This window comes from Rutidosis leptorrhynchoides, chromosome 1 (assembly GCF_046630445.1).
Source record: "Rutidosis leptorrhynchoides isolate AG116_Rl617_1_P2 chromosome 1, CSIRO_AGI_Rlap_v1, whole genome shotgun sequence".
In the NCBI taxonomy this organism is placed as follows: Eukaryota; Viridiplantae; Streptophyta; class Magnoliopsida; order Asterales; family Asteraceae; genus Rutidosis; species Rutidosis leptorrhynchoides.
This window is the reverse complement of record NC_092333.1, coordinates 558,826,558-558,853,567: the sequence shown is the minus strand read 5'-3', so window position 1 is coordinate 558,853,567 and position 27,010 is coordinate 558,826,558. Positions and strand designations below refer to the sequence as shown.

At 36.2% G+C, this 27,010-nt stretch overlaps 3 protein-coding genes across 3 annotated transcripts; 1 reads left to right on the top strand and 2 right to left on the bottom strand.

The window, feature by feature from the left end:
* Nucleotides 1-2,781: 2,781 nt before the first annotated feature.
* Nucleotides 2,782-5,664, top strand: LOC139880853 (11S globulin seed storage protein 2-like). The gene is made up of 4 exons (XM_071865506.1): nt 2,782-3,082; nt 3,178-3,473; nt 4,153-4,635; nt 5,123-5,664. The coding sequence occupies exons 1-4, from the start codon at nt 2,782-2,784 to the stop codon at nt 5,510-5,512; spliced, it is 1,470 nt and encodes a 489-aa protein (XP_071721607.1). The 3' UTR covers nt 5,513-5,664.
* A 683-nt stretch (nt 5,665-6,347) lies between these two features.
* On the bottom strand, nt 6,348-8,609 carry LOC139843957 (patellin-4-like). Its single transcript, XM_071834146.1, has 4 exons — nt 7,878-8,609; nt 7,649-7,767; nt 7,368-7,509; nt 6,348-6,762 (listed from the first exon to the last, which is right to left on the bottom strand). The coding sequence occupies exons 1-4, from the start codon at nt 8,607-8,609 to the stop codon at nt 6,493-6,495; spliced, it is 1,263 nt and encodes a 420-aa protein (XP_071690247.1). The 3' UTR covers nt 6,348-6,492.
* Nucleotides 8,610-15,802: 7,193 nt separating this feature from the next.
* Nucleotides 15,803-24,275, bottom strand: LOC139886674 (structural maintenance of chromosomes protein 1-like). The gene is made up of 18 exons (XM_071870616.1): nt 23,678-24,275; nt 21,650-21,886; nt 20,841-21,074; nt 20,481-20,719; nt 20,065-20,331; nt 19,725-19,995; nt 19,413-19,537; nt 19,208-19,317; nt 19,027-19,134; nt 18,815-18,954; nt 18,635-18,724; nt 18,335-18,543; nt 17,930-18,099; nt 17,698-17,807; nt 17,211-17,587; nt 16,875-17,126; nt 16,283-16,513; nt 15,803-16,063 (listed from the first exon to the last, which is right to left on the bottom strand). Exons 1-18 carry the CDS (start codon nt 24,113-24,115, stop codon nt 16,015-16,017), a joined length of 3,657 nt encoding a protein of 1,218 aa, XP_071726717.1. The 5' UTR covers nt 24,116-24,275; the 3' UTR covers nt 15,803-16,014.
* Nucleotides 24,276-27,010: the final 2,735 nt, after the last annotated feature.

Sequence of the window (27,010 nt, the reverse complement as noted above, 5' to 3'; positions counted from 1 at the left end):
CAACACATTAGGTGTCAGGTGTAACACTAGGCCACAAGGGCGAGCACTAAGATATTACAAATTAGAGTGTTCTATAGAAAATTATGAACGGTTAAAATATATTTGAAAGTTAAAATCAACAAAAACGTCAAAATTGAAGGTCTTCAACGCCAGATTCCAAACAAATCTTCGGACCATTAAAAATGATGACTAAATCGGACCAAGAAATCAATTGATACGGTAGTTCAAAGTCCAGGTGCAACTCACACTACGTACCACGCACTGCGCACGTGTTTGCTGTGAGTTGCGAGGATAATATGTTGTCTCGATGAATATTTTGATAACACGCACCAAACACCGAGCAAAACATACGGTTCGTGGTGTGAGGACATTTTTGCAATTATAATTTTTCAAGAGCATATTGTTAAATATTTTAAGATATGAGAGCATTTTGAACAATATTTCATTTGATTTTGTTGTGACATCGATCCAAAATAATGACGCTTAATCAAATTACTCGGTAAGACCATTTCAAATGGTTACTATAAAATCATGGGCAGTTAGTGCACTTTTTGGCCAAAAAGTGCAATCTGACTGCGACATAATGTCAGTTTCTGACATTTTTTAACCGTTGTGTCAGTTTTTTGTGTCAAATATTGGGTAGGTGATGTTGTAAAATCTAATTGGAAATTGGGTGGGAAAATATATTAGATATAAAAATATATATTTATTAAATCTGAAAAATCAGTGATTAGGTGAAAAAAAGTGACGATTTTTGTTTTTTGCGTCAGAAATCCAACTGACGAAACTGATTGATGCTTCGTTAGGCTCCGTCAGTTTTTGTCAGTTTTGTTCATGTAATCTGACGGATGAAACTAACTAATGGTTATATATGTTCTAATAAAACCACCAGACTCAAACTGTATTTTTAAAAATGGCCAAGCCCATGTTCCCAAAATGTAGGCTCATAGGTCCGATAAAACCGTATAATCCAATTTTAAATACACATATACATATATTTATTTATACATATAAAATTAAAAAATATACTACGCACGCTTAATACATTGTATAAGTTTTTTTTTTTTTTTTTTTTTTTTTTGCTAAAAAGACGATTACTATCAAAAGGTTAAATCAACAAAAGATGAGAAACTGAAACAAACATACAAATTAAGAAGATGAAACGGCTCGAAACTAGAAAACGCGATCCTGCACCGGCTATCTAAAACCGAGCCAAACAAAACATCGGAATCTAAAACAACAAGAGAACCACTTACAAAAAAGATAACGACGCAACACTAACAAGACATATACAAAGCAAATCACCCTAACGGTCAACCCTCTTCGTCTTTCCCTCAATGGTCTCACGATCGATTCTTTTACCATTACGATTAACAATTTTGTAGTTCAAAACGTTAGCGTTACCATCACCAACCAAAACCGCCGTTGGGGCGATAATCGTGCCATCTTCAACGTCTTGAAAAAGGCCTTTCCCGTCAATATGTTGTCCCGGTTCCGAAGAGCTAGCCCCACGATCGACCACACAAGCATCCATGAAAAGATTCTGAATCGGATCCCCTATATCCTCATCATCATCATTATCAACCAAACTAAAAGAACTTGAAACATCTCTAGCCTTCTTTTTGCTCGCCCATTACCTCCCTTGATAGCCACATACTCTTTAAAACCCGCATCCTTCAATATTCCTTTATTATAAAAATATACTAATCCTGAAGAGCAATTACTGTTCATAGGGCTATTTTAGACATTTTGCTATTTTCTTTTGTCTCATCTGCAAACAAAAATCAAGGTCTTCCATACACTTGTTATAACTAATCCATTGTCGACATAATCCAACGCACGAAGCAATGTCGCAATCGCAAAACAATCTACCACCACGACCAAACTTTGACGGAACAAAAGGAGCATTTTTATCTTCGGGTCGACCACCATTACTATCACCACCACTACTTGAAGAAACTGGATCCATAACACCATTCCCAATGTCAGAAACCTTTGGAACGTCAAAATTAACCTCAATTGATTTCTTAACAAATTTACTCCTAATAGACTCAAACTCACTAAGAGTATCATGTGTAACACTTTTATCACCATCATTACCAACACCAATATCAGTCCCCAAAAATATCTAAACCTTCTGTGTAAACCATCCCCTAATCCGAATAGTAAACATCTAATACAATATTATCAATTGAACCAAATAACAAATGAGGAGATAAAACTGGAATTAAGTTACCAGACATAACAGAAGGAATAACAAACGAGGTCGTATATGGTCTTTTAGTAGTATCACAACTTTTAGTATTTTATCAATCATATCTTATACATTTATGTAGTACGGAGTATTACTTACGTAATATATGTTTCTTTAAATGTATTACACCGTATTGTATTCAATTACGGATGATTAACCATGAATCCATGATATATTACGTTTGTGTAATGTGTCGTGCTCATACATGACTACATGAGTCTAAAGTGATAACACGTACAAAATCAGAAACAACAACAGTAGTTTTAAAATGTAATCATGTTGGCTAATATATGCACACATTTGTCTAAAGTAAAAGACCATAATTGCCAAGTGTATATACACATCATGCCATGCACCACCACGTCCATTTAACATCCAGTGCAAGGTGGCATTTTATCGGTGCCAAAAACAAAACCTTTGCGCCACACCATCACCAATTTCACCCTATAAATTCACCCCTAATTAACATCGCATAACATCACTTGTAGTACATTGTGTTTCTTCATCAGCTTGCTAAATAACTAACCATGGTTGCTAAAAACGTTCTCATCGGCTTCTTTCTTTGCCTTCTTGGCACCACTGCGTTCGCCACCACTCGCTCACCACGACTCGGTGGCAACCCTGAGTTTTGTAACCTTCAGAGACTTGGCACCACACAACCGTCTCAACGGCTCGAGTTCGAAGGTGGTTCTATTGAACGATGGGATGTGAACAACGAAGAGCAGTTGCAGTGTGTTGGAGTTGAACCATCTAGAGTTACGATTCAACCCAACTCGCTTTTGGTTCCTAACTTCCATCCAACCCCTCTTCTTGTCTTCATTGAAAGAGGTGATGTCCCACACTAATTTATACATGTATCACATATATAAACACATATTCATAGGTTCGAATATTAACAATATATATATGCATTGTGTATACAGGTGAAGGTATTATCGGAGTACACTTGCCGGGATGTGCGGAGACATTCGACACCGGAGTACAAGGGCAACAGCAACAACAGCAGCAACCACGCCGCATGCGCCAACAAGGACAACAGGTGTTCGGCAGTGAACAAACCGACTCTCACCAGAAAGTACACCGCTTCCAACAAGGTGACATCATCGCCATTCCTGCAGGTGTTGTTCACTGGGCTTACAATGATGCAAACCAAGAAGTTGTTGCTATTGTCATGAATGACATCAACAACCCCAACAACCAACTTGACATGCAGCCTAGGGTACGTTCGTTATATTATTCTTCAATTTGATCAAGTTATCTTCATATTGTAAATGTATTAAATATTACTCCGTAAATATGGATCAACCATTTTATACTACAATTGATTGATATGTTCATCATAACTTTTCAGTACATTGACCATCGAAAACGTATACATACTTTTTAGAACATTAGCAGGGCCGTCCCATTAATTTTAATTTTTTATGTGGGCCCTGTTCAATTAACAAAAGATATGCCTTTTTGTATACAGAAGTTTTAAATATATGTACGGATAAGTTCAGTAAACACTACAAAGTTTGGTTAAGTACTAGCATTATAGGCCCCTTTGGATTATGAGCCATGTGCGACCGCACGTGTTGCACGCTCTCAAATCCGCCCCTAACTATAATAATTAAGAACTTTACATTTATCCATCTCAAAATGTTCACATTTCATTTCATTATATTCGAAAATAAATGTGCACTTTCAAAAACCTTTTTACTCTTAATTTTTGTTAAAAATTATGTGAACAGTTATAGCTAGTGTTTTTTGACATTTTAAGACATTTAATTATTTTTTAAAAAAATTATGTAAATATTAAAAAGTGACATTTGACATTTTAGACATTTAATTATTTTTTTCAAAAATTATGTAAACAAGTCAACACAAATTTATAGTTTTAGTTATACTTCTTGTAGACCTTCTTACTTGCCGGAGGAGTTACAAGTCAACACATTCAAGGACAAATGAGGATCCCACGGTCCCAACAAGGCCAGGGCCCACAATACCGACAAGGAAGCCGTGGCCCACAGTACCAACAGGGCGGTCTCAACATCGAGAACATCTTCTCGGGCTTTGACACCGAATTACTTGCTGAGGCATTCAACGCCGAGCCAGAGACCATTGCAAACATGCAACGATCAACTGAACGCGGTGTCATTGTTCAAGTCCGTGAACCAATGCGATTCGTCACCCCAGACGAACAACAACAGTTCCAAAGGTCCCCTGCTAACGGCCTTGAAGAGAAGATTTGCAGCTCTAAAATCTTTTACAACTTGGATAACCAAAGAGAAGCCGATATCTTCTCGGAACAAGCTGGTAAACTCAACATGGTGAATGAACACAAGTTGCCAATTCTTTCTTACATGGATTTAGCTGCTGAGAAAGGACACCTTCAACAGGTAATTATTAAATCAATCAATAAATTAATATGTCATTTGAATTATTTGAGCAAATTGAGAGGGTTTGGGATTCTTATATTAAGACCAACAGGGTCGAGACGGTAGCGATAAAACGTCGTAACGGATAAAACGGGGTTGAGACGGGTTAGAGACTGATGTTGAACAGCGTTGACTTTTTATACCGTACATATTTCAAACATAAATTCATTATATTTTTTTAAATTTACCACAAATTAAATTAACAAGTTGTACCATACTAATCTCTTTGTTTGTTTATATAGCTTGCTTTTCTAAAAAAAAGAAAATAAAATAAAAAAAATGTACCATACTTAGTATACTATTTTATTAATGCATAATTTTTGTCAATATTTTTTTATTAAAAAAAAAAAAAACTTTAGTCTGAAAGTATCAAACTCTTATTTTAAAAAATTAATCTTTAATCTTAATTCCTAATAATTATAACCCGTTTATTTTGCCACATTTACAGAACGCGTTGTTGTCACCACACTGGTCAATTAACAGCCACACAGTTGTCTACGTGCTCAACGGTGATGCTCGAATCCAAACTGTTTCAAACAACGGTGAAGCCGTGATGGACCAGCAAGTGAACAGAGGTGACATTTTCGTGATCCCACAGTTTTTCGCAACAACGGCTCAAGCTGGACAAAACGGGTTCGAGTGGGTGGCGTTCAAGACCAACAAGTCTCCAATGAAGAGTCCAGTGGCTGGGTACACATCAGTGTTCCGAGCCATGCCACTTGACGTCATCACAAACGCGTACGATATCTCGCCAAGCCAGGCTCAGAACTTGAAAACCAACAGGGAGACTGAGAGTATGTTGTTCTCTCCACAGAGAACTAGCCGAATTCCTTACTAGATCTACTAAGATGAGGTTGCAGGCCTAAGAGAAATTAAGGGTCTTTTTCGTTATTTTATGTTTATGTTTATGATCGAGAATAAAGTGTATGAATAATGTCGATGATGATATGATGTAATCACTTTGTTAATAAAGTTTGGCCTTTTTAATTATCTAATCAACATTTTGTTTGTGGCACAAATGCTATAGGCTATAGCTTCTAAGATCAATTATAACTTCAATATCGAAGATAATAGGAAGAAAAAAAAATTAACCAAGGAAAAAAATAGCTCATCAAGACATATCGTTTATTTTCTCGCATATTAACTGTTCGATATTAAGTGTTCGATGAAATGCTTGAACAGAAATTGGGTGCTATTATTCATATTAGCCATTTCACAACACTTAATTGACATATTTTGTACCCTTTCTACCATCTTTAATAAAACTATTGCTGGAGTGTAGTGAGAAGTTTGAATATCCCCAAATTGGAGCCACAAAGTTGACCTTGTCAATTTGCTTACGTGTCTGTTTTTAGTCCACAAACTTCCAGCTTGAAGATGATGTATCTTTTCATGCACCCAAGATCAGTTATTAAAATTACGATACATTTGTTATCAGTGGTACATGATTGTAGTTTTAGTAAATTTGCAATATACAGTGATGTAGCTGTAATCTATCTACTTATAAATGTGTGTATTGATACATACATAAATACAGTGATGTAGCTATAATGTGTTCATGGATATATCGAACACAAGAATGAAGAATGAGTATAAACTACTCTACTCATATACGGATAAGGTAGACATGATAACGTATATCTTGAAAATACAAATACAGTGATGTAGCTATAATCGTCCTACGTATAAATGTGTGTATTGATACGTACATAAACGGGCAAAAGTAACTGAAAAACCTTTTTTGCCCTGCAGAAGAGAAGCTACTCTTAAGCACCGGCCCCAACCGCGATACAGTTTAATAGTTTTGAAAAATGAAATCTAATCTGTAATAGGTAAAGGATTCATAGGTGCAATGGGTTTGAGTTTGTACCTATAAAAAACCTTTCTATTTTTAGAAGAAGGATTAGCAAATGTGATCAGGATCTTTCCAGGCTCAGTCACATGAAATAAATTTGAAGTCATTCTCCCAATTTGCTTCCCTTTTTGAACTAACACATTGTATGAACCTTCATCTTCTGGTACAAATTCTTCCTTGAAGGTTACTTCACTTCCGGTCACCGTAAAATCCCAGTATACCGTCATCCCCGCCTGTTTATTTACCACAACAAATAAAGTGTATCAGTCAAATTATCTGATTAGTATTAGTTTTATACCCTAATAATAATCAAGAACAGAGCTAGTAATACACATTCAGTGTTGGCTGAACCCTTTTAACCAGGCTGTTGTTGTTGTTGTAGTTTTAGTGTAATATTACTCCCAATTTTCTAACAGTAACCATCTATAAGGGGCGTAGCCAGAAAATTGATCGAGTAAATTAATAACTAGTTACTAGTAATTAACAAAGATTATAAAGACCACAAACCTCTATCATGGTGCCAAATGGCTAAATTCGGCGTGTTCATTAAGGACCTTTGACTTCTTTTTATCAGCTTCATGTTTCTTGATTCGTTGTAATCTTTAGAGTTTGTATTCCATTGTATCGTTTAATGTTAGTTTTGGTTTGGTTTGGTTTTAGTTTAGGTTAGGTGTGGCTCGACATAGATAGTTCATTGGTAGCCGCTTTTTAGGTACGAGCCTCACCGGGGTCCTCTTTCGTACTTATTGTTGAATTCGTTTTCTTTTCGAAAACGTTTTCTGTTTTATATAAGTGTCGTTATTTAAAAAAAAAAAAAAAAAAAAACAAACAAACAAACCTCTGTCATGGGTATTTCGATGTTGTCGCTTCCGTATCCTTTGAGCTTGATTTCCAACACTTCGTCTTCCGGTGTGAACTCGCCCTCTTTCCTTCCGGCTAGACCTCCGTATTGAGCCAATAGGTGCTCTGGTTCTATAAATCTTCACCACCATAAAACAAGCTTTACATCATTTTATGTGACAATAACAACAATACACTATCCCGCAAATGTATTAAGCAGAATCATTTAAAGAACAAAAAATTCTCAATAAAGTATTAAGACGAGAGCCGAAAACTAACTTGAGAAGGGTATCTGTGATCGCAGATGGCTTCACATACATCACTTTATACTTCCTAGTCATCAATCTCATATTTAGCGTATAAAACGCGAAAAACCACATCGGAACATTAACAATCACCTGCATCAAACATAAGAAAAAACAAGACACGTAAACTCACCATAACCATAATCAAAAAATTAACATATAAACACAATAGTAACATTGCAACAAAAGAATAAAAAACTTACAATTCTATAAATAATGCCTGGATAATTATCCTGCAAAATGGAAAAATAATTCTTACTACCTTGAATCATTTCATTCAACAAAGATCTAGGTATATTCTTCACATCAATTATTTGAATAACTGAATCCGATCCATCGGGTTTAAAATCAAGTTTCTTAATACATCCTTCCATTAACTTAATCCTCCAACGAAGAAAGTCGTTACTCGAATCTTTAACCCCTAATCTCTTCCTTAACATTTCTTTATCCTTAAACCCTTCATACAATTGATAACACAAAGGATGTTTAGCTTTATCATAACCTTCAATGTAACCATAATTATCAAGATCTTGTCCAAAATTCTCTTCGAAAAGTTTCTCAACTTCGAAATCCTGCCTCCACATTATCGTGTTACCGATCATTTCAAGTGCATATTGTGCATTGTAATCTTTAGCTTTCAAGAACTTTTTTAAAATAATATCGGTTCTTTCGTAGCCTTTACTAGGTAACAATGGAACACCCCAAAGTTCGAAACTTTTGAGATTTTCGTTCGCTTTGTATTCTTGTTTTATTAATGTGTTGTTTATGATTGAATCTTCGAGTTTTGAACGTAACTCAAGTAATGCTCTTCTTTTTTTCTTCTTCATTTCGGTTGCAACCGAGCTTTCTTGTTCGCGTTCTTCTGTTGTGATTTCTCCTTCTATTGTGTCGTGAAACGTCTCGTTTGGTGATGAAGGTTCTTTGTTATCTTCCATTTATGAAAATATGGATTTCGAGCTCCGACGGTGTAGTGGTGGCCGGAAACTCAAATGGGATGGTGGTTATTGTTGTAAGGCGTTTAGGCTCCACTAACCATACGAGTTTTTTAGATTTTCTATTTATTTTGTGGTCAACAATTTGTTGGGTCAATATAATAAACTGCATTAGCTTATTCCTAAATAAGGTTTATAGCATGTGACCACATAAAAGTTTGGTGCCCAACCAAGTATTATTTTTATAATTAAACTGTGATGGGAAAATGGTCACAACGGGCAATCTACAAAACGGAAACAAACATCCGTTTGACAAGCATTTCCCGACCCATATGAACCTGTGAGAAAACTAACAAATAAGGTATACCACAATCACCACAAATCAGCCCCAATTCTGTCCCAAATCAGCAAATACAAAATAATTGAGCACACACAATACACACGAGACTTTTTACGTGGAAAACCTCTCAAAATCGAGAGTAAAAACCACGGGACTCGTAAGCCACTTAATGTTCCACTATCATCAACAAGAGAGCAATACAATAATCCTTCTCTAGCTCAACTAGAGGTATACAACATCATCATACTCTTGAACAACAATAATCAACAAGTATATGAAGAAATTAAAGACAAAAGATGAACAACACTACCCCAAAAACTGCTACTGTTCCAGCAGCGAAAATACGAGCTACAGACCTTTTTAGACGAATTCAACGGTTGAAAACCTTGGCACTGATGTCAAGAAGACACAGTCCAAAATTGGAGAAGATTCAACGGTCGGATCTCCGGAGATCGTCTCTTTTCCGAGCTGCTGTACATAAAAACGGGTATTTGAGGTTTCTCTCTTTTTTCTTGATTACTTTTTGATCTCTCTCCCTCTTGATAGATCAAAGAACAGCTGCACACAACTGATTCAAATAATGCACCCAGATGTTGACCAAGTCAAACTTCATCTTGGGCCTATTTTGTTGGGCTTGGACCTTTCACATTAATTGGAAACCAATAACCCAACAAATCTCCTCCTTTCCAATTATGAGGAAGGAATCGCCATCCCGGCGATCGAGCAACATACCTTGAGCTTCTCACTTGCTAAAGCCTTTGTGAACATGTCGGAACCATTATCATCGGTATGAACTTTATCAAGTTCAAACGAACCATCTTCAAGACGTTCTCTAATCCAATGATACCGCACATCTATATGTTTTGTCCGCTTATGATACATAGAATTTCTAGCCAAATGAATCGCACTCTCATTATCACAAAGAACCACATATCGTGATTGCTTAAACCCAAGATCTTGTAGAAACCTTTTCATCCACAATAGTTCTTTGCACGCTTCTGTTGCTGCCATATACTCAGCCTCGGTTGTAGACAATGCAACACACTTTTGTAACCTTGATTGCCATGAAACTGCTCCCCCTGCGAAAGTCATCAAATATCCAGAAGTGGATTTCATGTTATCTTTGTTTCCTGCCATATCTGAGTCTGTATAACCAACAAGCACCGGCTCTCCATTTCCGAATGTGATACCTAACTTTGAAGTACCTCGTAAGTATCTCATAATCCATTTAACCGCTTCCCAATGCTTCTTACCCGGATTTGACATAAACCGACTAACAACACTTACCGCATGAGCTATATCTGGCCTAGTACACACCATAGCATACATCAAGCTACCAACTGCTGACGCATATGGAACTATATCCATCTCCTCAACATCCTCCTTTGAAGTAGGACAATCTCTTTCTGTTAGCTTAAAGTTTGTAGTAAGAGGGGAACTAACCACTTTAGCATTCTTCATGTTGAACCTACTAAGCACCTTTTCAATGTATTGCTCTTGTGATATATGTAACGTCTTAGCACCTCTATCTCTAGAAATTCGAATGCCAAGAATCTGTTTTGCTGGCCCCAAGTCTTTCATAGCAAAAGACTTGCTCAATTCTCGCTTCAACTGCGCAATTCTTTTAATATTTTTACCAACAATCAACATATCATCAACGTATAACAACAATATGATGAAATCATCATCACCAAACCTCTGAAAGAAAACACAATGATCTGAAGTTGTCTTTCGGTAGCCTTGCTTTCCTATAACCGACTCAAACTTCTTATACCACTGTCTCGGTGCTTGCTTCAACCCATATAAACTTTTCTGAAGTCTACAAACATAATTTTCTTTACCCTTAACCCGAAAACCTTCAGGTTGCATCATGTAGATTTCCTTATCCAAATCACCGTGAAGAAAAGCAGTCTTGACATCCATCTGTTCAACCTCAAGATCAAGACTAGCAGCTAATCCAAGAACCACTCGAATAGATCCCATCTTCACAACCGGTGAGAAAATCTCATCAAAATCAATACCCTTTTTCTGGCTGAATCCTTTAACGACTATCCTAGCTTTGTACCTTGGTTGTGAAGTAAGCTCATCTGTCTTCACTTTGAATACCCATTTGTTTCTCAAAGCTCTCTTGCCTTTAGGTAACTTCACCAGCTCATAAGTATTGTTCTCATGCAAGGAATTCATCTCATCTTGCATAGCTTCACCCCACTCTTTCTTATGCTCATCTTTCATTGCTTCTGAATAACATTCTGGCTCTCCCCCATCAGTAACTAATACATACTCATCAGCAGAATATCTAACAGAAGGATGACGGTCTCGGGTAGACCGCCTAAGTGGGACAAATGGGGGCACATCTGGTACTGGAATCTCTACCTGCTCCGGAGCATAATCATCATCAGTACCATGTTCATCATTATGAACATCATCTCCAACATGTTGTGGAGTAACTGGATCCAAATCAACAAGATCAGCACTAGGTTGAGGAATTGAATCTGTCTTATCAACATCTTTTAACATCTGATCTTCTGTAAATACAACATCTCGGCTTCGTACGAGTTTCTTCTGAACTGGATCATATAACCTGTACCCAAAATCATCTTCACCATAGCCGAGGAATACACATGGCTTAGTCTTCATATCAAGCTTTGACCTCTCATCTTTGGGAACATGAACAAAAGCTTTACATCCAAAAACTCGTAAATGACGGTAAGAAACATCTTTGCCGCTCCAAACCCTGTTAGGAACATCAAAATGCAAAGGAACACAAGGGGTTAGATTAATAATATGAACTGCCGTATTTAAAGCCTCACCCCAAAAGGAATCGGACAACCCTGCATGTGAAAGCAAACATCTAACTCTCTCAACCAAAGTTCTGTTCATCCTCTCTGCTAAGCCATTCAACTGAGGTGTCTTTGGTGGAGTCTTTTGATGCCGAATACCATTCTCCTTACAATAAGCATCAAATCTGCCAATGTATTCACCGCCATTATCAGTCCGAATACACTTGAGTTTCTTCCCCGTTTGCCTTTCAACTAGTGTATGAAATTCCTTAAACTTTTCAAATACTTGATCCTTTGACTTTAAGGTATAAACCCACACCTTCCTGGAATGATCATCGATGAATGTAACAAAGTAGGAACATCCACCAAGTGTCCTAGTCTTCATAGGCCCACAAACATCCGAATGAACTAGATCAAGTATGTTCTCCATTCGAAAAGGAGAATGACTCTTAAACGCAACTCTGGTCTGTTTCCCTGCCAAACAGTGAGAACACTTACTCAAATCAATACCACTAACACCCGACAACACATTCTTCTTGAACAAGATAGACATCCCCTTTTCACTCATGTGGCCAAGTCTTTTATGCCACAACTCAGTAGAATCAACATTGTCCACTGCGTTAACAATGTTCTGGATGATCTTCGGACGCGTGATGTATAATCTTGAGTCTTTCTTGCCTCTTCCCACTATCATAGAACCAAGAGTTAGTTTCCAAATACCATTACCAAAACCGTTATAATAACCATCATCATCAAGAATGCCTGTTGAAATAACATTAAGTCTCATATCCGGAACATGTTTTACATTATGCAAAACTAACTCCATTCCCGTGTCAAATTTCAAACAAACATCTCCAATACCAACGATCTTTGATAACCCGGCATTACCCATCCTGGCAAATCCATAGTCACCTGGAGTGTAAGATGAGAAGTGATCTCTACAAATTGCAACATGACATGTAGCACCACTATCAACAATCCAACTCGTGTCATCATGAGTAAGATTGATCATATCATAATCAATACAAACAAAGAACTCATCTGTGATAGCGTTAACTTCAACCTTATCATCATCACCACCATCACTTTTCTTTTGTTTATTCTTGTCATATGCCTTTTTCTTCTCATTCTTCAACTTTGGACAATACCACTTTGTGTGCCCCTTTTCATGACAATTATAACACTCAACGTTAGCAAATTTGCCTTTGCGTGAGCTGCTACGATGATTGCCTCTTTTACCCTGACCTCTACTATGACTTCTCCCCCGCGTTTCTGTGACCAAGATATCTGACTGTGAAGAGGAACCTTGTGACTTTCTTCTCATCTCTTCATTCAAAATACTACCCTTAGCCAATTCCATGGTGATAGTACCATTCGGTGCAGAGTTGGACAAAGATGTCCTAAAAGTCTCCCAAGAGTCCGGTAATGTACCAAGTAACCAGAGACCCTGAATCTCATCCTCAAACTTGATACCCATACCTGCAAGCTGATTTATAATACCCTGATATGCATTTAGGTGATCTGTAATAGGAGTCCCATCATGATACTTCAAAGCCATCATCTGCTTAATTAAGAACAACTTGTTATTCCCAGTCTTTCGTTCATATAACTGCTCAAGCTTTTTCCATAAGGCTTTAGGATCAGTCTCCCCAGTAATATGATTCACAACATTATCATCAACCCACTGCCGAATATACCCACATACTTGTCTATGCAAAATTTTCCATTGAGCATCAGATTTTTCCTCAGGTTTATCCTCAGTAAAAACAGGCAAATAATAATCTTTCACATAAAGAAGATCCTCCATTTTACCTTTCCAAACATGATAATTTGAACCATTTAAACTAATCATTTTACTTGTATTAGCTTCCATCTTTCACACAAGTCAAATCAAATAACCTAGCTCTAGATACCAATTTGATGGGAAAATGGTCACAACGGGCAATCTACAAAACGGAAACAAACATCCGTTTGACAAGCATTTCCCGACCCATATGAACCTGTGAGAAAACTAACAAATAAGGTATACCACAATCACCACAAATCAGCCCCAATTCTGTCCCAAATCAGCAAATACAAAATAATTGAGCACACACAATACACACGAGACTTTTTACGTGGAAAACCTCTCAAAATCGAGAGTAAAAACCACGGGACTCGTAAGCCACTTAATGTTCCACTATCATCAACAAGAGAGCAATACAATAATCCTTCTCTAGCTCAACTAGAGGTATACAACATCATCATACTCTTGAACAACAATAATCAACAAGTATATGAAGAAATTAAAGACAAAAGATGAACAACACTACCCCAAAAACTGCTACTGTTCCAGCAGCGAAAATACGAGCTACAGACCTTTTTAGACGAATTCAACGGTTGAAAACCTTGGCACTGATGTCAAGAAGACACAGTCCAAAATTGGAGAAGATTCAACGGTCGGATCTCCGGAGATCGTCTCTTTTCCGAGCTGCTGTACATAAAAACGGGTATTTGAGGTTTCTCTCTTTTTTCTTGATTACTTTTTGATCTCTCTCCCTCTTGATAGATCAAAGAACAGCTGCACACAACTGATTCAAATAATGCACCCAGATGTTGACCAAGTCAAACTTCATCTTGGGCCTATTTTGTTGGGCTTGGACCTTTCACATTAATTGGAAACCAATAACCCAACAAACTGAACTATAACCTGAGAATTAAATATTAAATATTTATAAGTTTTACAGTATTATAAATATGGCAATTTTAATTTGTTGAAGATGAACTATAAACTGAAAATTAAATTATACAAAAAACAGACTCAGTTGTATGTACGTGACCTAATGTTTTTTATTTTTTACTTTTTATTTGACTATCCAATATGTCTTGTTCGCTAGATTTGATTTTGAGACAATTCTGAAAATTAAATTATGTCATAAGTTAATTATAGTAATTTAATTATTTACGTATTCGAAATTAATATATGTCGTTAATACTTGGACATTTTTCAGTATTTCATTTCATCCACTAAAAAAGGCCAAATCCATTTATATGGATGTACCAATAGCCCTTATAATATCATAAAATTTGGTTTTATATCTTGATACCATCGTTTGTTTGAATCTCTGTCGGTCTTCAGCCTTTTTTTGTATCAAAGTATCAACTTTTACTTTGACCCAATTTACAATGTCAGTATCTCGAGAAGACTGCCATCTTTTATGTAATTAAATATATCTAAGAATAAAAAATGAGTTGTCAAGATCTAGCTTCAAAATCAATGTATTATGAAGTGTACTGAATATTAACTGGAGCAAGAATTACATTAATAACGTGGTTTCTATACAAATATCAAGTATCAAGTAATACGTATGAACAGATTCACCGACAACTTTATATTTAGTAACTAGACTAGAGTAGATTAGTAGAATAGCAAAAACACAATTTATCATCTTTATATCGCGTTTTGTTGTGTTAAAATCATCCCTTAATAACACCAAGTATCCCTTAATGACGTAAACGTTCTATGATTTCATATTATACTCCGTAATACATAGTTGTTTTTACTTATTATAACCTCTCGCCTTAACACGATCACAATATTGTCTATTTTGCTTACAAGCACACGACCTTTTCTTGACGACCACACAAGGCATTCACGAAATATGTTGTGCTTGTAGCCCAAAACGTATTGTGTCTGGTACTCTGATAGGAGATGCACGAGCCGAGTACCCGTCCCACAACGACAATATTGTCCGTTTTGCCTACAGACGTTCAACAAGCTTAACTGCAGAGTTATGACGGGATCTGTTGTACTTATAACCCCAAAACGTGTCGTGTCTAATAAACTGGGAGTTACCTTACAAGGGACTCAAACTTACAAATTTTATCCGATGTGTGACAGGTTTGTTACACTGTCATTCACAATCCAAAGTATAGATGCAAATATATATCACTATCCAAAGTCGATGCATCATTAAAAGTTTTTTTTATGTTGTCCGGTATGGTTGTTTTTTAGAGACACTGCCCGACTGTCCAAATATGAAGTTAAAAAAAAAAATCCGAATGATCCCTTTTGCATTTGCGTGCAACAACCCAGATTTAGCAGAAAATAGGTTTTTCAATGCACAAATGTCAAATGTGCATAAACATAGTAATTGTTTTGCTTAAAAGGTTTACTAACAGCACGGATTAACATGAAATCTAGCAAATCCTGCACAAACTGACCACGTTTTAGCTAAATTTTTATTATTTTAAAGCCTCAAATACCTACAAGATTACCAAATGCACAGCGAGCCTATCTTCAAATTTATCATGCCTCCCGATATTGGGTAAGATCGAATGTCAAAGTTCTTGAACAGCTGCAGTGAAACGATACGTAAAAGTTAAAACATTAATACGGTGTCACAGACTTGCAAGTTATACAACATGTTTGACTAGTTCAATAAAGAACAAATCCTGATACTAGGATGATCTAATGCAGTCAAATCTTTTACGAGGAACTTGTTAATTAATCATACGGATTATGAAATAAAATTCAAAAGGAAGGGAGGAAATATCATTTGTTGATGAAAACTTACCTTCTTTCAGAGTCCCTGTAAACCCCAACCAGAGCTTCAGCCTTGTCATAAAAGGTATCCTTGAGTGAGATCACGATACTCTGGAAACCATTCCCTTCCACAACCTCCTGCTGATTAGCCCTTTCACCTCCACACGATTTTGATCTGATGAATCCAGCAACCTTAGCAACATTTAGATTATCTAGTGCTGCATCAACCTCATCCAGTATAAAGAACGGTGATGGCTTGTAACTGCACAATATTATATTAGTAAATCAACGTCATCACATCAAAGTAGCTAATATAGTGCTACTAGAAATCAACAACTTATGGCAAGCAGCATTAAAAAGATGAGAAGAAACAACTAGAGTAATTGATTAATGCCTTGTATATTGAGAAATATATTTGAATAAAGAAGAATGTGAGATACTTATTTTCAAATAAGTTATTCAACAGTATATAGTATACAGATATGATACAATTAGTCAATCAGTCAATTAATGTGATACAAAGAGGAATGTGTACAATATGATAGTATCTACATTACAAATATATTTGGAACAAAAATGAAGTATATACCCATGTCAAGTGATTAAGATATTCAGACGTGTACCTATGGATGGAGAACAGTAAAGCAAGTGCAGCAACGGTTTTCTCCCCACCTGATAGTAGCTCCATACCCCGGAAACGCTTCGTAGGGGGCATAGCAGTGAACTGGATGCCATGTAAAAATGGCTCATCTTCATTTTCCAAATTTAAATGTGCAGTCCCACCCAGTGGATGAGTGTTGCTTTTCGTCAGTTGCTTGTAGATTATGTCAATATTATTCTTTATATGCTCAAATGCATCATTAAAAAGTGCAAGCCTGTAACAGCACATCAATACAAGTTTTTGTATGAAAGTTTACATATTCTACAAATTTTATTGAATGAGTATTATAAAATGTTACCTTCGGGCCTTCACAGCTTCAAACTGTTCACGTATCCGACTCTCTTCACCCCTGGCCTCTTCAAACTCTTTGCTTGCTTCTTTCTCCTTCTCCAGTAAAGATGCATATTGATCTAAAGCTTTTAAGTTTGGGGCAGTTCTTTCAATTTCTGATGCTATGCTTCCGATTTTATGCTTAAACTCTGCCTCGATTTTCTCCCTTTCAGCAGGTCTCATGTTATTCCGAAGTGTTCTATTTAGTTGATCAAAATCGTACACTGGCCCTGATGCTGAATCAATATCCATCGCATCAGCCACCGTTGGGAGTTTGATTTGCTCTAATTCACACTTCTCCAGGATATCTTCTTTCTTCGAATTTAGCTGTGTGATTAGATTCTCCTGCAAACGAGAAATGAATAGCAATAATGTAATAAGTATATGCACCTAAAGTAGCAAAATATGGTTAACCTCCTAAAAGATCTACACTTCTGTTTTAAAAAAGAACTAACCTTAGTATCAATCCTACTTTTATGCTTTGTTATGTTTGTGGTAGCAGCAGAGATCTTTGTTTTCCATTCTTTCATCTCCTTCTCACACGCGTCCGATTGTGACTTCCACTCTAGAATTAGGGAAAAAGATAACCATCACACTTTTATTAAATGATGTACATGACTAGATAAGGACCTAAGATGTAAGTTCATTTTGGGAAGAAAACAAAAAGAAGGGGAGCTGGAAACATACCCTGTATTTCATCCTTCAATGTATCAATCTCAGCGGTAGCATTCTCTATAGTAGATTTAAGTTCTGCCTCTTTCTCATCAACCTCAACCAAAGCATTTTTCAGTTCATTCTGTGATGATTCCAGCTTAGCAATGCGTGCCCCCATGTCCCTCTTTTTCTCATACTCCAGCCTGAAATCGGAGATCAGCCACATAGATTTTGAGTGCCAAAACACCAAAAACAGTATGAATTTGGTCTCAATAAAAGATAAGCTTATACTTGAGGCCAGGCCGAAGTGAGAATATCATTTAGATATTGGCTAACTTTTTGCCAAGTAAAAACTTCATAGTATGATAATTCATCAAGTAGATTGATCTATTAGAAAAAAAAAATAACAACGTGCAATAATGAATTTGATACACATACTGGTATTTCAACTTTGACTGCTGATTACGTAAGTTAAGCCTTTCCTCAGCCAACTCCTGGGCAGCTGCTAGTTGATTCTCTTCGTACTCACGGATATTTTCCACTCCAACAGACTCACTGAACCTCTTATAAATTTTATCAACAATTTCATTGATCCTTTTCTCCAGTGATAATATTTTGCGTTGTCGTGAAGATATGTTTTCTTTTATCTGCAGATTACAATAAAGCTTTTTCTAGTCAGTTCACTGCATATTACTCAGTAAACAAAATCAGAGGGATAATTTATTGTCACAAAACCACCTTTTGAAGTTCAGGTTCAATATGGCCAATTTCTTTTTTGATAATACTGTATTCCACCGTCAACTTCGATAACTTATCCTCCATATTTTTCTACAGCAAAACAAAATGAAAATAGATTACGTCATGACAGTTGATAAGAAAGTAAGACAACATAAACGATATGAAATTAAACGACACAACCTTCTCAATCTCTGCATACTGAATCTTCTTCTCGAGCCCACTGATCTTCCCTGATGCTTCAGACTCCTTTAACTGCATCTCTCTTATTGACCCAAGTTCTTGTAGCTCTGCTTCCAATCCGTCTTTTTTCTTTTTGAGACCTAAAAAATGCTTCCATGTGTAAATAGTACAGCAAGAAGACCAAGAATACTCAGGTAAATTACTAAACTAACCTTCTATCTTCTTATCATCCCATTTATGTGACCTCGCTTCCATTCCACCACTCGTACCACCAGTCATGGTACCAGCCTTTGTCAACAAAATTCCATCAACAGTAACAACTACAACAATGTTGAAAGTTATATTTAGAGACATTCAAGATCGTTGTTCAACAGAGAAAAGAAATTCTTTTACCTTTGAATCTCTCTCCAGTCCAACTCAGACGCTTGGCCTCATCGAGTTCATCACAGACTAAAGTATTTCCAACAGCAAACAGGATAGCCTTATCCAATACTGGGTCAAATCTGTCATTGTTAAGCTTATGAAATAACTAACCAAGATCAAGTGAGACCTATCAAATGCTTAAAATGGAAGTTAAAATTAAAGCGCATAAGATTACTGGATAACGTCAAAAATAAGTCTTGCGGTTCCGCCTAAAGCCCGCAGCTTCTCGTAGACTGGCTTAACTCTGACTGAGTGAAGGGGTATAAATGTCATAGGAGGAAGCCTTTGGTCTTTTAGATACTGCAAGGGAAGTGAACAAGTAAATGCACCACAATTTTATATTGTGACTATAGACAGTACTACACAAAACTGTATTATTTGTTGGTTTTAACCTTCAATAAGTCCACTCTATACTCAAAACTGATGCAACGTACAAAGAAACTAAATTTAAAAGTCGCAGATAGATAAATTTATATATGATATTAACCTTGATGCATTCTTTCCCCGTCTGGTCATCATCAACAACCACAGCATCCATAAATCTTCCCATAGCAACTGTAACAGCAAGATTATATTTCTTCTGTGTTGGCCTGCACAGCTCAGTCATACGACCATGAACACCAGGAAAAAGGCGCCTGAGAGCCTCAACTGCTTGAGACAACTTCGCATCCCTATCACCTTCATGTTTGTCGGCCTTCAACTCGCGTAATTGATTCTCTAATTCACTTATTTTGGCCCTCAACATCTCATATTTCTCTCTGCAAAAGTAACACATGTAATCAGTATGTGAAAAGGTAAATCCAAAAGAGAAATAACAAACCACTAACTTGGAGTCTCCAAGTTTCTTCCGCAAGTCATTTTGTTCCTTTCTAAGTCGTTTGAGCTCTTCGTTATGTTTGCCAATGGCCTCTACAATCTTCTTAAGCCTACTTTGCATTTGTTTCTGTTGCAACTCGAGCTCTTGCTTCCTACTCTCTAACTGCTGGAGATTCTCTTCCAAATTCTTTTGAGCTTCCAAATCAGCATGTTGTTCCCTGTCTTGAACCTCTTTTTCGTCCTTTAGCTTAGTAGTCTTCATACCAGCTTCCTCTTTACTGTACAAGATCAACTACTACAGTTAGTTGAAAAAAATACACTTAGAATATAAGAAAGGGTACATAAAAATGTACTTCTTGACACTTGTTTGGAATTCTATCTGTTTTAATTATTAATTATATAATAACCAGGTTAAATAAGTACTTACATACGGTTATATGCATCCAATTGATCATCACCTAAATGAAGCTTGCCCCCCTCAGATTGATTTCTAGTTTGTAAGTTATCGAGTTGCTTGGTAAGGTCCTCTAAGTCATTCTGAAGCTTTTCAACTTCAACCATATGCTTCTTCTTCTCTTCTATTCTTTTATCAAGCTCTTTCCCTGTGTTCTTCAGTTTTGCATTTAAGCGAGTTTTCTCCTCCTTCAGCTTAAGAAGCTCCGGTTGCTTTTCAAACAAAAAAGTATACAGTAAGCTACTAAGGTAGTGTTATGTACGAGTTAAATATGTTATCATAATAGGAGCAAAGCTTATAAGAAATTTCTAAATTAGAAGAGAATAAACTCACATTTTTATCAATCTTGTTCTTCTTCTCTGCAATCTTCTTTTCACGTTTATCGATTTCTTTTCGGTATTTAGCTTGCTCCTTCTCTCTTTTGCGTGATTCATTCTCATAACCATCCAATTCACTTATAATTTCTTGAAGACTTCCCTGTTCAGCTTCAATCTCCTCATTGGCCTTATTAACATCCTTTTCTATGTTAAATAACTGCCACAAGTAGTGTTCTCTCTTTTTAGATATCTGCAAAACGACAAGTACATATAAGAGATAGTTAGAGAAGGAAAGATCTCAAAAAGGTATAATAACCAGAAGTTTCATTAAAAAATTAGAAAGTTAGCAAATATGTAACAACTTGGTGTTAGGATAACAGTATCAATATTTACATGCATCATGCATGCTAAGCGTGTCGTGCAATGGAGGATCTTTGGGAGGGCATGGGTGGGCCATGGCCCTCCCAAAACAGACACTTAATACGAATCTTTTGTAGATAAATTGCGTAAACATCAAGCTGACACATTGTGTTTTTGTTATTTGCAATTTCACAATATAAAGTTGGTGTAGGTTTAAATCCTGCACCCACATCCTCTTCTATATTTTAGCTGTCATTGTTTTTTACAATGATGTATTACTAATTAAATTGGCCTTCCAAAATTTATGCTCAAGATTGCCCCTTAAACTTTGCGTTCAAGATCCGCCAATGGTGTCGTAAGATGTCAAAATGAACGTGAACACGCATGCACACACACTCTCATATACAGCTACACATACACATCACTTATACATGAATAGACATGGTAAAATTAAACAACGCCTACCAATTCCTCTTGCAAACGCATATGTTTCTCGGCCTCTTCTTTCTGCCCCTTCTTCTGCTTTCTCTCCATAACAATGGTCTTCTTTTTATGATGAGCAAGTGCAGACTTTTCCTCGGCAGCTCCTTTCTTTTCCTCCAGCTCTTCATACAATCTTTTATCTTCATCGGACCCAGATATTTGCTCAAGAAGCACGGTAAGTTCTTTAGGATTTTTCGATGCAACAGACTCCACGTCACCCTGCATTTTGACAAACATAAACAGTCAGGGATAGCATACCAGGCAACCACTTTTCTAAGCCAAACCTACAGTCCAACATTTAAAATTTACTGCGGTTGCATAAGACCATGAGAATGGTCTTCCCTCCCCATTCAGGAAGCATATGCCATGCATATACCTGCAAACATATAACCTATCCCACCTCTTCCAAATCAATTAGATACCACACATGCTAACTTTCAGAACGTCAGTTATAGTTGCACAAAAATAAGATATCTTTTTATTTCCATAAACAAAACCATCTCCAGAAATAATAACGGTGACTAGCATTAACTGATAGTCATAGATGACAGACTGATAAAAGACAATAAAAACCTAATTCTTAGTAATGTTTAAGTTTATATAAAAAAAAAGATCAGTTGGCAAGCCACATATAAATATAAAGATATCTATTTAAGCTCATGTCGTTTTCTAAAAGCCAGAAGGTTTAACCACAGAATTCTCCGAATACATGCTGCCCGCCTGCCTAAAACATGGAGTCATGGTAGTTAAAAGCGAAGCGAAGGCAACATGCTTCTGTATTTTCCTAAAAGAGGATGCGGAAAAAGATGATCGCCCAAGTGTACTAAGCTGTTCAGTTATGCTAGTAACGTATGTCACATTTATATTAATAAAACATATAAATGAAGAGTAATAAAGGCATGATATGACGATATAAAACATGTATAGCTTTTAAAATAGTTGTATTATAGAAAATTAACCCAAATATATAAGCTTTAAAATCAATCAAATGACAGTGACCTACTTCAAGATATTTATATATCCATAAAATAATTCTAATAAAAAGGCAATCTTGTCAATACAAATGTCATTAAAAAAGAAGCCGTTACGATTTTAAAATAAAACCGTTAGTATACCAAAACCCTAAATATTTGAAAGGTGGGCGCCTTATCGCTTAATTAACAAAGGTGATTTCCCCTGTAGAACACCTTACCGCCTATGCGCTCGCCTTTAACTACACTGGCATAAACAATATCAATCCTTAACTTGATCAATAATACAAAATAGGCCATATTAAAGACTCTGTAAGTCCACTACTTGATGATCAATTATAAGCAGGTTACAAACATAGTTTTGTATAAAGTGGACAATATGATTAAAAACTGTAACTAGTTATATTAGGACTGATGCTAGTCTGTCTCAGAGAAAACAGGCTCCACTAGAAGGAAAAAAAAATACTGCTACAAGACTTGCATGAAATACAAATAATTAACTTGCTTGCCAGTTTCTTAAATAACTACTAAAATGAGTTCATATAGAAAAATAGTCATTCCCACAGTTTCGAATTTTAATAATTTGGGTAAATCATATCTAGCACTTTCCACTTTGGACCAAAAAAAAAAAAAACAACTAAGGTGACTACAAATCATAAAAGAAAACCCTTCCATAGAAACAACACATTTGTAAACATATTACCATACATTGGACTATCATCCATTTCTTAAATCACACGTGCTAAACCTTCCTACATACAGATCAACCAAATCACAATATTGTACCGAAATACATAAGAAACTGTATATGCTCTTAACAAAAGTAAATCAGAAGAACAATATTCATCACCATTTACCACATATCTAACACAACAAACAAGCCTATTGTAGTTCCATTTACATATCCAACACTACAGTAATATGCCTGTCAATTCACTTAGGTATTTATAACCCTAACCCTAACTAAACAGTAATCGATGTACTAGTAGGAAACTAAAACAATGAAATACTAAAAGTAAACAAAAAATAATGAAATTACCTGAAATACCAGAAAATTTCTGGCCTTAATAAGAATACCTAACGACTTCAACTTGGCACAATAATCATCCCAATTAACAACCCTATCATCAATCCGGTACTCACTACCACCAGCACTTGTAATACTACGAGTAAACAACAAATCCGTACCGTTTCCGAGGCGATAAACTAACTTAACATACGCCTTACGTCCTCTCTGCTCTTTCTCTCGATCGTCAAAAGCGTAAATCAAATCCTTCAATTGCGCGCCTCTCAATTGACCTGTACGAACACCGAGAACGAAACTAATTGCGTCCATTAGGTTTGATTTACCGGAACCGTTAGGGCCGATGATGGCAGTGAAGTCGTAAAACGGACCAATTATTTGATGACCTTTGTAGGATTTGAAGTTTTCGAGTTCGATTCGGTGGATTTTGCCTTGTGATGCCATGGCTGGCATGATTTTAAACCTAATTTTAGGGTTATTAGTTTTGTGATGATGATTGGCAATATGTGGGGGTTTTGTGTAGGGTTATGGAGCGGGAGAGTGGGGGTTTGTAAACATTTTGGAGATCAGAGTAGAGAATGAATACTGAAATGGAGGGTAGTGAATGAATGCTAGAAATTTTAGGTGGGTGTTGTGTGAAAGATGAAATGCAAATATTTACAGAAATAATAATTAATACTCCGTATTTTGATTTGATATCTTAATAAAATAATTTAACTTATACGGAGTAGATTTTTCTAATCATAGTTAAGTTGGTTTAAGCAGTAACGCTAGAAATTTTGTTCAGTTCGCTTTTTCTTCGGATGTTACTGAAATTTTACAAAAGTATACAGGATGCTCGACAATTTATCAATACTAATGTGAAGATGTTGCAAAAATAGCTATGCCATACAACTTATATAACTTTTATTTTTTCTCCCTCGATATCAATTTGAGAGTTTAGCCGATGCCCGACTTGTCTTTAGGTTTAGCATCATATGATTTAGGATTGGCGAGCCGGGTCAACCACTCGATATAACCTTTTTTTTCATCGGCACGATATCCATTTGAATGATTTGATTGGTATTTCGTTAGCCAAATATGAAAAAGTGTATCTGGTAATTTAGATGGTGAATATATCATTAGTTTTTGCTTATTTGAATCTCAATCATTAATTATTAACAAACCCAATTCATTCACAACCACCACCATTACAACATACCACCACCACCACCCATCACCACACCACCTACCACGACCACCGCCCAGTACCACTGCCCACCATCTACACCACCAACATCATTAATCATCACTACCAAACAATTGAACAACCACCGAACCACCACCAGAACACTAGACCCTCACCGGAAAATCACTACCAGACCAACCAACCACCACCGGACCACCGAACAACCATTGAAAATTGGACCACCACCGGACCGATGGACCACCACCGGACTACCGGACCACCACCGGACGAATGAACCACCACCGACACCAATGATCCCTCAGACCACCACCGGAACACTATCGAACCACCACGTACCATCGGACCACTACCGGATTACTAAACCACCATCAGAAAATTGAACCACCACTGGAACACCAAACCACCATCGAAACACCAAACCACCACCGGACCAACGAACCACCACCGGAACACCACCAAATCAACCATTGATGGGAGTAATTATATATAAAGAGATATGATTATGCGAATCTGCGAGGTGTGCGCTAGTCTATGCGTGTGTGTGTATATGTATATATATATTATAAATACTTTACGTAACTTACGTTCAGTATGTATACTAAAAAACAAATAACAGTGCATGTAAGTTAGATCGCTCCTAACGCATATGTCATTTGCTCATGTCTTTTCTAGTCTTAAAATAACTTGCATGACACCATATAGTAATTCTAATATTTGCATATAACTTGTGATGATTTCCGTCCTTTTGAAGAAGCATCAAGTCTTAAAAGGGTGGTCATAATCAACAGATATGTGAGTGTGTATATGATTTAAGATTTTGGATGGCATAAATACGTGTATGCACGTTTTAGAGTATTCGTAGTGGTGTTAAATACGTTATGAGGGATTGTTGTGACGTGAGGAAGGTGGTGGCATGAAGAGGACCAGTGACTAGTAAGGAAGGTGCTAAAATAAGTGTTAGAGTGATCTGTCAAAATAGGATTGTAAGTTGGTTGAATGAGTTAATAGAAATTAGAAAAAGTACTCCGTATTATATTAGTCCATTACGTCCAATTTACATTAGGTGCTTCTATCACCTTTTGCTCATCATCTTTCCCACCAACCAGCTATCGGGCGTGTTCAAAATACCCTTTAAGTCTATCACGCACATTATAAATAGTCATAAATATTTCAGTTATTGTGTTATGAACAAAATAGTTTAGTCTTTCTTTAGAATTTTAAGAAGTGTTGACGTAATATTTAAACGAGATTTTATTAGGGTCTATAAACCCATGGTAGTTCATTTTGTTATTGCTTTTGGCCGTTGATATCGTTTGTCACTCGTTATCGTTTTGTTTACTTTGTTGGTTGGTTTATGCGTATTTGTATTGTGTTTAGATGCCGTTACATGTTTAGTGTTTTGTTACGTTGAAGCTATGATATATGTATGTATGTATGTATGTATGTATGTATGTATGTATGTATGTATGTATATATATATATTATATATATATATATATATATATATATATATATATATATATATATATATATATATATATATATATATATATATATATATATATATATTACTATTGGTTGAGTGGTAAAAAAAACCTTAGTTGGTTCTAGGCCCGTATCCTTGAAAAATTAGTGCAGGATCAAAATCCTGGAGGGGGAGTTTTCTCCAAGGTTGTGTGCCTTTGGTTCCTTCACTCGGTGCGGACCAAGCAGTTAACCTAAAGCATTCCCGGTACGCTTTGCGCGACGGATGCGAGGAGTTTCTTCCTGTGATGACCTGGAAATTTCTGACCAAATTTAAACTTAATCTTTGTATGATTAACGTTTCCGACACGATAAGCAAAGTCTGTAATGTTGAGTCACGAAAGTTTTGGAACTATATTCATATAATCAATTATTCTTTGACTGTTCTCGACGATTCACGAACAATATATATATAACTTAATGTGCATATATATATATATATATATATATATATATATATATATATATATATATATATATATATATATATATATATATATATATATATATATATATATATATATATATATATATATATATATATGATTTCAAGTTATTTAGTAAACGATGGTAACATTCGATTATTGATTCGATTAATATTTAGATAAGTTAACTAAAACGTTTAAGATGAACCA